At 38.6% G+C, this 13,072-nt stretch overlaps 1 protein-coding gene across 2 annotated transcripts in view; it reads right to left on the bottom strand.

Moving 5' to 3' along the window:
• TESK2 (testis associated actin remodelling kinase 2) overlaps positions 1 to 13,072 on the bottom strand; it is a 147,783-nt gene that overhangs the window by 64,574 nt on the left and 70,137 nt on the right. For both annotated transcript variants that reach the window (XM_032430158.1, XM_032430168.1), the window contains one exon: positions 8,389 to 8,510. In XM_032430158.1, the coding sequence (XP_032286049.1) occupies positions 8,389 to 8,510 (122 nt within the window). The remainder of the gene's footprint in view (positions 1 to 8,388; positions 8,511 to 13,072) is intronic.

Raw genomic sequence — 13,072 nt, 5'->3', positions numbered from 1 at the left:
GAGGGAAGGATGTTTGAGGAAAGAATTTTTAGATTTCCAGATGTGTCTGGCAGAGTGGAAATGCATATTCAGAAGAATTTTACAGTTCTGTCTGAAGCTTTGGGAAGAATTAGTGGTGGGCATATAATAACTAAGCAAATGAAAAATTAGGCCAAACACAAAAAATTATGCAAGAAATAAAATGTAATTATAATACATTTTTTGGCCTAGTGGTGATTATAATCAGTCATAATAATATAAATGCCAAGACTTGATTTGTTTCTCCTGAATATTAATTTTACCTAAGATTCTCTAAGTTTTTCATTTTAATTCTGGTATAGTTAACATACAGTGTTACATTAGTTTCAGGTGTACAACCACTTGATGGTTTGACAGAAGGTATAAGGGAAAGATATTAAGGATGATTTCTAGGTTTGTAACCTAAGTAATAATAGTAGTAATGGCAATTCCATTTGCTGAGATGGGAGAAGTCTAGAGAGGAAAAAATGGGGGTGGGGTGGAAAAATAATCAATAGCGGTCCATAATAGGTGCTCAATAAATGGTAGCCATTGTTTACATTAAAAATCATCTTCTCTTATATCTCAGTTTTATCTCAATAAAAATAAATTTTTAAAAAAATCACCTTTCTGGGGTTGTACTACTTTACTACCCACAGACAATGACATAAATATTACTGAAGCTTTTTCCATATTTTATTTTACAAAATTTTTCTAGTTATATGAAATTAGAACTTAAACACAGTCCTAAGTCATTAGACCTTCTACCTTGGCAAAGAGAAGAGAAAAAAATGTTAAGACCTCTTTACCAACATGCTAGTGTTATATAATTTGCTTTGAGGGCTATAGCGAGACTCTTCCACCTAGTTACTCACTAGAATTGCAATGATAAAATCAGAAAGATCCATTTTAATCCAGCATTTTTAAATGCGTCCCATTTATTCTAGACCACGTGTGTGTGTGTGTGTGCATGGCCACCTGAGAAAATATACACACACCTGAGATAATATATTTTTTAAACCTGATCTTTTACAAATTATTCAACATTAATTCACCGTGGATTTCTAACCACTGATCTGGTCCATTCCCCTAGTTTAACGAAGGAAAAAAAACAAAGCCCAGAGGTCAAATAACTTGTCCAAGAGAACAGAATTAGGAAATCATGGAGTTGTGTTAAGTGCATATAAGGAATAGTGGAAGATAGAGCTAGAAAAACAGATCAGACCTTAACTGTCAGTCTAAAGGATTTTCAACTCAATTCTGAAATAAAAGGTTTACAAGAAATAAACTACACAATTAGAGTTGTGTATCAGGAAGAGAGACAAGGGGGGCAAAAAGATAGGGAAAATAATTCACTCCAGGCAAAATTCAAGAGGGCTGAACCAACAAATGTATAAAGGAAAGAACAGATGCAAAAGTCTTTGAAGATTTAGAATCAAGCGCTTATCTTCTGATTAGAAGCAAGGAATAAAAGGAATAAGTAGGGGTGCCTGGATGGCTCAGTCAGTTAAACTGCTGCCTTTGGCTCAGGTTATGATCCCAGGGCCTGGGATCAAGCCCTGCATCGAGCCCTGCATTGGGTTCCCTGCTCAGCGGGGAGCCTGCTTCTGCCCCTCTCTTTCTCTCTCTCTCTGTCTCAAATAAATAAATAAAATCTTTAAAAGAAAGGAATAGGAATAACTAAAGATGGCTTCAGGATTTTCAGAATGGTAATTGGAAAGATAGCTATCTTTTTTTTTTTTTTTTTATGGTTTGCCTCTCTCTTTTTTTTCTATCTTCTTTTTTTTTTAAATTTTTTTATTGTTATGTTAATCCCCATACATTACATCATTAGTTTTAGATATAGTGTTCCATGATTCATTGTTTGTGCATAACACCCAGTGCTCCATGCAGAACGTGCCCTCCTCAATACCCATCACCAGGCGAACCCATCCTCCCACCCCCCTCCCCTCTAGAACCCTCAGTTTGTTTTTCAGAGTCCATCGTCTCTCATGGTTCTTCTCCCCCTCCAATTTCCCCCCCTTTGTTCTTCCCCTCCTGCTACATTCTTCTTCTTCTTTTTTTCTTTCTTAACATATATTGCATTATTTGTTTCAGAGGTACAGATCTGAGATTAAGAATTCCTCATATCAGTGAGGTCATATGATACATGTCTTTCTCTGTTTGACTTATTTCGCTCAGCATAATACCCTCCAGTTCCATCCACGTCGTTGCAAATGGCAAGATCTCATTCCTTTTGATGGCTGCATAATATTCCATTGTATATATATACCACAGGAAAGATAGCTATCTTAACAGCTGAGACTGGGAAAACATCCTGCCATATCCTCATAGTATTATATTTTTTAAAGATTTTATTTATTTATTTGACAGAGAGAGACAGCGAGAGAGGGAACACAAGCAGGGGGAGTGGGAGAAGAAGCAGCATGCTTCCCGATGAGCAGGGAGCCCGATGCGGGGCTTGATCCCAGGACCCTGGGATCATGACCCGAGCCAAAGGCAGACGCCTAACGACTGAGCCATCCAGGTGCCCCTCATAGTATTAGCTGATACTAGTCTGTTTCCTAGATGTACAGTTTATTTCCCAAGGAGACTGGGAGACAACAGTGTTCTACTTCCCTTTTATTCACCATGACATTGCAGCACAGGCCTGGACTGAGTAGTTCCAAGTAAATATTTGGTGAATTGAAAGCATATTCTCCATTTTAACAAAATGGCAACCACATTGTTACAAATGGCTTTTAAACGGGAGCTAAAACAATTCTGAACAAAAGTTAGTAGACAGGAAAATAAATTCAGAATGTAGCCTAAAAAAAAAGAAGCATGAGAATATGAACAAGGAATCTAAAAGAAATATTAAATTTCTCATGGCATGAAGAATAACAAAGAGGTATGAGAATGAATCTTGGTGCAGGTCCCTCAGAAAGACCATTGGGGAGTGGAAGTGAGCAGGGCATGGAATTGGATTACAAATCTTGAGCATAAGACTTCCTGGCATAAACAACCTTATTCACAAGAGGCCCAAACGATCAGTCCATGCAGTCAACAAAGTACTTTATTGTTCCTTGTTTTAACTGATAACTTAGAGCAACTGATGATAACAGAACCAATCTTAACCGTATCCATGTATTAAAAAAAAAAAAAAAACATATACACACCTACTGCCTCTATGACTTACCAGGCCCATTCTTTTCCTTCCAACTAGAAATCTTAGGAGGGAGAAAGATAAAAGGAAAAAGAGGAAGTAGGGAGGTTGGGGTCAAGAAAAGAGAAATAAAACTGCAAAAGTTCAGCTCACTAACTCCTGCTGGGCACAAAACAGCTGTGCCAGGAGAGGACCAAAGCATGCCCAGAGGATTAGATGCCTACCATCTGGCAGGTCATGCAGATAGCCGTCTTTCCCAAGTAGACTTTCCAAATCACCAATGCAGTGATTTTCCACCCAGTCTTCGTTTTCAAGCAGGAGACCCTTTCTTCAAAATTCTTACACAGAAGTTTAACATAAAACAGATAAAAAGTAGAGCTGCTCTGGCTGGCTGAAGCAGAGTGGGGAACCAAAAGCCTCCTCCGCTCAGCAATACCCCTGCCCCCCAGGGGTCAGCCTCTAAGGAGGCATGTCTATGAAAAACCTAGGGTTCTGAGAGAAGGATTTTTCCCAATTTAAATCTAATAATCTCAATTTGAGGGAAAATCTTAGTTCATATTTCTGCCCCAGCTTCTGTACCTATAAAAGAGAGCCTGTGTCACAGCTTGAAAGCAGACTAGCCTTTTTTGTAGTAACAAAAAAATTTTAATTACAGAAACATAAAGTATTAATAGTAAATTTCTAAGACCAGAAAGCATATATGAAATAAAAATTCTAAGTATTTTGAGACTGGAACACAGTTATGCTTAGTTTCATATTTAAGGTCCCCTAAGGAAGTATAATAAATGTTTTTACTGCTATAGTTAGTACTCCTCTGAATAATGAAAGCCAAGAAGACTGCTTCCTCTAGGCCACTGGTAGGATAATTTCCTTTTGTTGTGTTCAACACATACAATAAAACTGAAGACACAAAGACATGAAAGATATGAACAATTAGAAGCTTTTTTAAATTAATTTTTTATTTAAATTCAATTTAATTAACATATACCATATTATTAGTTTCAGAGGTAGAATTTAGAAGCTTCTTTTTAAAAAGTCATCTCCAGGCTTTTTTTTTTTTTTTAAAGATTTTATTTATTTATTTATTTGAGAGAGAGAGAGGATGAGAGAGAGAGCACATGAGAGGGGGGAGGGTCAGAGGGAGGAGCAGACTCCCTGCAGAGCAGGGAGCCCGATGCGGGACTCGATCCCAGGACTCCAGGATCATGACCTGAGCCGAAGGCAGTCGCTTAACCAACTGAGCCACCCAGGCACCCCATCTCCAGGCTTTTAACCACAGTATATTTGAGACAGACGGTTTATGCAGAACAAAGAGTCATCATCACAGTGCAAACCAACCAATTATTAACAATAATTATAATATTTTTCATGTACTATGTACTTTCTATGGATTATAACAGATCCATAGGCTTTTATGCAGTATCTCATTTGCTGGCTTACTGCCAAGATGAAGACAGAGTTAACACTTTTATATATCAGAAAACTTAGCTGAAAGCAAAGAAAAATACTTGTTGAAAGTTAAAAGGGAGGGGTATGTCATTCCTGAGTAGTGAAACCAAAAAGAGATAGGCTAAGTTAATAGATCAAAGGGACATCAGAATAGGAATGGTAACACTGGTCTCATCACACCATGTTCCTAGGCTGGACATATATATTAAGCAAAACAAGAGCAAAGACCTAGAGGGACTCTAGCCCAGTATTTTCCAGTATAGTAGCCAGTAGCTTCATGTGGCAGTTTAATCAAATAAAAAACTTCAGTTCCTTGTTCCAACTAGCCACATTTCAATGCTCATTAGCCACGTGTGGCTATTGGACAGCACAGATAAAGAACATTCCCATCACTGCAGAAAGTTCTATTCAACAAATCACTCAAGCAGAAAACCTTTGAATGTATTAAAAACAGCAGCACTCGACAAATGGTTGGTGACAAAAGACAGGTTTCCATGGGCCATAAAAAAAAAAAAAAACCTAGCCAGAGAAAAAGAAACTAATAATAGTAGCTAACATTTACTGGGCACTTCACATAAGCCAGATACTATACTAGGTGTTTTATAGGTACTAATTTAATTAACCCTCAATAACGACTCTATGATGTATTTACTATCATTACTCTCATTTTATAGATGGGAAAACTAAGACTCAGACAGGTTAAGTAACTTGCCTAAGACCCAGGATCTGAATATAGGCAGCTTGATCTAGAATCTAGAGCCTTCATTTTTTTTTTTAAGATTTTATTTATTTATTTATTTATTTATTTATTTATTTATTTATTCATTCATTTGAGAGAGAGAATGCGTGTGCATGAGGCGGGGCAGAGGGAGCAGGAGAAGCAGACTCCCCACTGAGTGCAGAACTGCAGAGCTGGAATCCTGGACTCCAGGGCTCAATCCCAGGACCCTGAAATCATGACCTGAGCTGAAGTCAGACACTTAACCAACTGAGCCACCCAGGTGCCCCTAGAGCCTTCATTTTTAACCATTATACTATACTATTCCACTTCCATTACATAAAAACTGTATTTAGAATTTTTGCCGTGATAGAATAAAATTTTATTTAAAGTCATTCTTCTCATGTATTCACCAGTCAAGTTCATGGTAAAGAGAGTAAGAAAAATAGTGAAATAAAAAAGACTGTCAAGAAATATATCCAATGTTACTGATAGTTTGATCCCTCCGCACTGAAATAAAGGGCAATTTTAGTTTTCTTATTTAGTCTCTTATTTTGTTAACTCTGTTTTCTAAATGTTCCACAATGAATATGTATCACTTTTATAAAAATATCAAAAATAATAAAAATATTATTTTTAAGCAAGATGAAAATACAATCAGCTTAAAAATTCTTAAGCAGAATATCAAATCAAGACTCATCCATCTCATTCTCAAACATTATAGAGGCCCCCTAACTGATCTCTTAGCCATGAACCTCCCAACATTAAACCTGCATTTTCCATCCGTTACCCACTATCATGCTAGTCCCTGCTCAGAATCCAATACACAGAGCATAAAATATACTCTTTTTGGCTTTATGAAAGCCATTCCTGCATAACTGCATTACGTTTCCACCTTTATCTACCAATACTATGCTATCAAATCCTCAGTTCTTCTAGGAGAAGCATGGTAGAAAGAGCCCAGACCTCAGAGTCACATATCTTGACCAACACATAATGTCTTAGCCTCAGTTCCTTCAATGGTGATTAGTTATGAAGATTAAAATCTTTTTTAAAATCTTTTTAAGATTTTATTTATTCATTTGAGAGAGAGAAAGAGCAGGAGCAGGAGGAGGGGCAGAGGAAGAGGGAGAAGTAGACTCCCCATTGAGCAGGGAGCTCCATGTGGGGCTTGATCCCAGGACCCTGGTATCATGACCTGAGCCGAAGGCAGATGCTTAACAAACTGAGCCACACAGGCGCCCCAAGATTAAATCTTTAAATAGGTAAAGATCCAGCATACAAGCCTTCAATAAATGTGGTTTTCTCATTATTGTTATTATTAGCCAAATGGGTTTTTATTCACTGATTCCTCAAAAAGCTTTGCACTTTTACCTCTGTGCTTTATTACTGTTTTGCTTCTTTTTTTTCAGACTTCCTTCCCTCTCTTCTAAAATCCTATTAAAATTCAAGTTATGGGGCACCTGAGTGGCTCAGTTGGTTAAGTGCTGCCTTCAGCTCAGGTCATGATCTCAGGGTCCTGGGATCAAGCCCCGCATGGGACTCCCTGCTCAATGGGGAGTCTGCTTCTCCCTCTTCCTCTGCCCCTCCCCCTGCTCCTGCTCTTTCTCTCACTCTCTCTCTCAAATAAATACATAAAATCTTTAAAAAATAAAATAAAATTCAAGTTCTAGTTCAAGTCAACCTCCTCCAAAAAAGCTTCCCTGACTCTGCCAAGCTAATGTAATCTCTTACTCCTTTGAAATTTTATAGCTCATAGAGTTTATTCTCCCCTAGTGGTGGGGTCCTAGCTGATTTTATCAGTTCTCTTTTCATGTATGTAAGTCCCAGATCCCCAGTTAAGAGTGCAAACTCCTTCCTACTAGCAGACATTCCATTTTATATATGTCTTTATACCTTTCTGGTATCTGACAAATCACCAGGCTTATATTAAATGCTCAAAAAAATGTGCTAATCTGATTTATGCATTGGGAAGAAAGTCATCATAATAAAAATACTGGCTGAACATTTTTGTAGTAGACTACGAAGGCAACAATTTTGTATAAAGGTAGAAAGTTTCAAGTAAGCAGTATAATCTAATTCCATAATTTACTATCACTGACCAAACATGTAAGTCTTAGTTAAGCTGTATGGTTTCTCTCTAGTCCAATATAAATATTAACAATAAATGACCCTAAGTAAATAGCACTTTTAACTTTTTAAAGTGTCTTACACATAAACCCTACTTAAATATGTATTGACTCAAATAGTCTTAATTGGTTTCATTTGGAAATACAGTCACCTCACTAAAAAAAAACAAGATAATTCAAGTGAGAAAAGTTCAGATTCTGATTACTAGAAAGTGATGATTATATAACCATATTATATATAAAACTAATTCTACTCTAAAAAGGTAAACTAGGGACACCTGGGTGGCTCAGTAGGTTAAGTGTCTGATTTCGGCTCAGGTCATGACCTCAGGGTCGTGGGATCAAGCCCCATGTCTGGCTCCCTGCTCAGCATGGAATTTGCTTGTCCCTTTCCCTCTGCCCCTCCCCTGTTTCATGCAGCGCACGCACACGCACGCTCTCGCGCGCGCACACGCATACACGCGTGCTTTCTCTCAGATAAATGAATAAAATCTTAAAGAATAAATAAATAGGTAAACTATGTCTTCTCAAGTAAGTGCTAAAAGTTAAGGGTAGATAGCCTGGGGGCATACTTTTATTTTCATTCACTGATTTAATTACTATTCCTCATAAAGCAATTAAGAAAATTAAATAACCACATAAAGACTAAAATCTTTTCTCTTTGATAAATTACTAATTCTAATTTAATAAGAAACAACTGTTCTAACGAGCTGCTACTAAGAGTAAAGCAATCTGAGAGACAGAAAGAAGTTGCTTTATTAAATGCAGGTAATTACCAGAAAATTAAGTCTTGATATGTAGAAAAAGACCTACAGCACACTAAACCCCAGCAAGATAGAGTAAGCACGAAATTGTGAATCCCTCTTTTTAGCTGTTAATGCTATTCTAACAAGACTCCAACAATGTTTAAGCTTTCTCGCTGATCCCCAGAAGGAAGGAAAAGCCATTACCTAAGGATGTTGGGATGGGAGAGTCTATTCATGAGCTGAACTTCTTTCAGCATGTTTGCCCGGTTACTGCTCAATGTGTTCATCTTAAGAGCCATCACCTGGCCAGAAGCTCGGTGGCGCACCTAGAAAATAAAACAGAACAAGAAAAGAGGTTCAAGGGCAGCAGTTAAATATGAGGTCAAAGTCTCCACACATGTAAACATGCCAAGATGTTTTAGTGACAGTTTAGATAAAATAGATATTATTAGGGATGTTTTTCTATAAACTGATCACATTAGGGTCTCACTTCCATTAATGAAGATGGATTTATTCCATCCAAGACCAAAACTGTTTCACATCAAGCCGGCCAGAAAAACATTGTTAATTACACCTCAATAAATGACATCTTTTCTTTTAATACCTTAGAAAAAAATGGGGGAAATTTATTAGGATGGTTCCTTATGGCCAATATTGCCGAGTCTTAGGACACTAACAGTCCTCTTTGTGGAATTTTAAGTGTGCACAGAAAAGATACATGCATAAGCCTTATATAACACTTAAGGGATTATAAAACTATCTTTATAGGATAATAAAGCCACCATGCTCAAAATCTCCCCCATATACACACATATATATACATATATATGAAAAAAAGCACTGCATATTAAATATAGAAAGAAGTCAGTGAAACTTTTAGAGCTAATATTATTGTAAGTCAAGCCAAATTATCTTATAATCATTTAAACATACTCAAGTCAGACACAAAAGCATGGGCCACACCATTCAAACTATTATCCACACACACAGAGGAAAATCGACTCTTAGAACATTCATCCTCTATAGAAGTCAGTCTATTTTACATGTAAAAATATTGTTTTAGGGGCGCCTGGGTGGCTCAGCCATTAAGCATCTGCCTTCGACTCATGTCATGATCCCAGGGTCCTGGGCTCGAGCCCCACATCGGGCTCCCTGCTCAGCAGGAAGCCTGCTTCTCCCTCGCCCACTCCCCCTGCTTGTGCTCTCTCTCTCTCTCCCTCTGAAATAAATAAATAAAAATCTTTAAAATATATATATAGGGCGCCTGGGTGGCTCAGTTGGTTAAGCAACTGCCTTCGGCTCAGGTCATGATCCTGGAGTCCCGGGATCGAGTCCCGCATCGGGCTCCCTGCTCTGCAGGGAGTCTGCTCCTCCCTCTGACCCTCCCCCCTCTCATGTGCTCTCTCTCTCTCATTCTCTCTCTCTCAAATAAATAAATAAAATCTTTAAAAAATAAAAAAAAAAAAAAATAAAATAAAATATATATATATTGTTTTATAATTTCAATGCATACTCCACAGGTTTCAAAACTGTAATACTTTACTTGCAAGAAAATTAACTATGTTTTCACCCTCTAAATGCCTCAGTAGCAGCAAAATGAGATTACCAGAGAAAATATTTTGTCTTACCCAAAAGAAGCTCAATTATTTACTGAAATGTGTTTTGCTACCAAGAAATTATGAATAAGGCAGTAGAAAAATTACTAAGTACCAAGGACCTCATTACTTTCTGGTTAAAAAAAATCATTTCAGGGGTGCCTGGGTGGCTCAGTCAGTTAGGCACCTCCTTTGCCTCTGCCTGCCACTCCCCCTCCTCATGCTCTCTCTCTCTCTCTGACAAATAAATAAATAAAATATTGTATTTGAGAGAGAGAGAGCATGAGAGGGGGAAGGGTCAGAGGGAGAAGCAGACTTCCCGCCAATCAGGGAGCCCGAAACGGGACTCGATTCTGGGACTCCAGGATCATGACCTGAGCTGAAGGCAGTTGCTTAACTGACTGAGCCACCCAGGCACCCAAATAAAATTAAAAAAAAAAAAATCATTTCAGGGGTGCCTGGGTGGCTCAGTTGGTTAAGTGTCCAACTGTTGATTTCAGCTCAGGTCATGATCTCAGGGTCATGAGATCGAGCCCACTTGGGATTCTCAGATTCTCTCTCCCTCTCCTGACCCTCTCCCTCTCTTAAAAAAAAAAAAAAATCATATCAGATCTTGCACAACAGGGACTTGCTATGCAAAAAATTTCATCAACCTATGGACTGTGAGTATTCTTTCAGCATGTTGTAATTTACCAAGTGGAAGTTTCAAGAGAAAATGACAACCTACTTAACTTTTCAATCTCAAGAAATTCCTTCAAATGACAATAGCCCTAGAAGTTTAGCATATTTAATACAGGACAAACATCACATTTTATCTTAGAATTCAAAGAAACAATGTTTCAGAGTGGCCAGACAGAAGGGAAAGGAGGAAGCAAAACACTGAGAGCCACAGGAACTCTGGTCAGAAAAACAGGCAGAACACTGGCTGTCTCTCCTCTCTTCTAGATCACTTAGTGAGATTTGGAACCCATCTCTCTTCCTAGTGCCTCAATGATTCTGTTGTCATGTACCTCGTGATTGAAGAAAGAGAAGTGGCTTTCCTTTTCAGATCCTGCATGGATAAGTTAAAAGAGACATTTATACACAAAGAACACACTGACAGTATTTTTCCAACTCTATTTACAGAAGACATCTGTGTTTTAATAAGTGCTCTCCATTCTGAAAGTTACTCTTCTTTTTTCATCATCTGAAAACTATCACTCAGAGATTTTAACAAAATAGTTTGATATTAAAACAATGTGAGGGCACCTGGGTGGCTCAGTCGTTAAGCGTCTGCCTTCGGCTCAGGTCATGATCCCAGGGTCCTGGGATAGAGGCCCGCATCGGGCTCCCTGCTCCGTGGGAGGCCTGCTTCTCCCTCTCCCACTCCCCCGGCTTGTGTTCCCTCTCTCGCTCTCTCTCTCTCTGTCAAATAAATAAATTTAAAAAAAATCTTTAAAAAAAAAAAAAAGTGAATTTCAGGGATGAACAATCTTGTATTTCAAACCAATCAGGAAAAAACCCTACTTCCTTAAACAAGTGGACATGATGAACGTGTCCATCTGTCTTTCATCTGCATAAAATACTTTCTTCTAGCCCCTCAAATTCTACTTATCTTTCAAGACCACACTCAAATATCCCCTCCTCTCTAAACCCTTCCTTGATTCTCTCTAGAAACTATTTGTGGTTTCCTTCTTTATACTACCTCAGAAAAACATTTGTAACACCAGTATACCACTTGTTACATGGTTCTGTTTATAAATATATCCCCACCAGGCTATTAAGCATCTTAAGACCAGGATCTATACTGTATCCATCTTTGTCTTGCAGTGCCTGGAAGGCCTGGTACCTCATAAGGGCACAGTGAAAACAATGGCAACAAGAGTTAAATGAAACTTCTAACATCCTTTCTAAGGGCCAGTGAATAATTTATTTATCCAGGTGATTTATTTGGGCAGCAGTGGGCCAGGAGTGATTTTCTTTCTTTTTATTTTTTTTTGGGGGGGGGGCAGAGGTTGGGGGGAGGATTCAAACAGAAAAGCAGTATAAAATTTGGTCATAATTTTCTTAAGTTTACTATCTAGAAAGGGACAAACAATAAGCTATATGGCTAGTCAGAGAACAAAGAGAATGAAGAATCAAATACAGCACAAGAGGTATTTATATAAATGTTGATAGAATGAGCACTTAGGCAAAAACTTCATGGGACTTCAGTGAAACCTCAAAAGATTAATAGAGACAGAGGGAGAAGCAGGTTCCCCACTGAGCAAGGGAGCCAGACATGAGGCTCAATCCCAGGACCCTGGGATCATAACCCGAGCCGAAGGCAGACGGTTAACCGACTGAGTCGCTGAGGCGTCCCCCCTATGCTGTAGTTTTCATCCCTTTACTTATTTATAACTAGAAGTTTGTACCTCTTAATCCCTTTACCTATTTCACCTACCCCACCCACTTTACTCCCCTAGCAACCACCATCTTAACCTTTCTTTTCTTTTTCTTTAAGATTTTACTTATTTATTTATTTGAGGGGGGAGCGGGAGGAGATGGACAAGAAGACTGCACTGAGCAAGAAGCCTGATGTGGGGCTCAATCCCACAACCCATGAGATCATGACCTGAGCCAAAATCAAGAGTAAGAAGCCTAACTGACTAAGCCTCCCAGGCACACCATTAACTTTTATTTTCAAAGATATTTAAAGATATTTCTCTCAAGAATCTTATTAATAGGGGCACCTGGGTGGCTCAGTCGTTAAGCGTCTGCCTTCGGCTCAGGTCATGATCTCAGGGTCCTGGGATCGAGCCCCTCATCGGGCTCCCTGCTCCGCGGGAAGCCTGCTTCTCCCTCTCCCACTCCCCCTGCTTGTGTTCCCTCTCTCGCTGTGTCTCTCTCTGTCAAATAAATAAATAAAATCTTTTAAAAAAAAAAAGAATCTTATTAATAGTAACAGTGATCTATGTGTAGAGGACAAACTTAAGCAGAAATGCACCTTCTCTTTACTCTGAAAATCTAAGCATATTTGAAGGTAATTAATTTTTGTAGTTTTGATAACTTGGAATGAAGATCCTCCTGCATTTAGGCAGGTTCCACATCTTTTGTGGACCTCTATATTTGATGGTACTTTTTTCTTCCTTTATCACCTGTAGTCCATACTTAAAAAAAAAAAAATCTATCAATATCTATTAACCTTGGGGCGCCTGGGTGGCTCAGTTGGTTAAGCATCTGCCTTTGGCTCAGGTCATGATTCCAGGGTCCTGGGATCGAGCCCCGCATCAGGCTCCCTGCTCAGCAGGGAATCTGCTTCTCCCTCTCCCTCT

The sequence above is a fragment of the Phoca vitulina genome, unplaced genomic scaffold (genome assembly GCF_004348235.1).
Source record: "Phoca vitulina isolate PV1807 unplaced genomic scaffold, GSC_HSeal_1.0 scaffold2, whole genome shotgun sequence".
NCBI lineage: Eukaryota > Metazoa > Chordata > Mammalia > Carnivora > Phocidae > Phoca > Phoca vitulina.
This window is presented reverse-complemented; position numbering and strand designations above follow the sequence as displayed.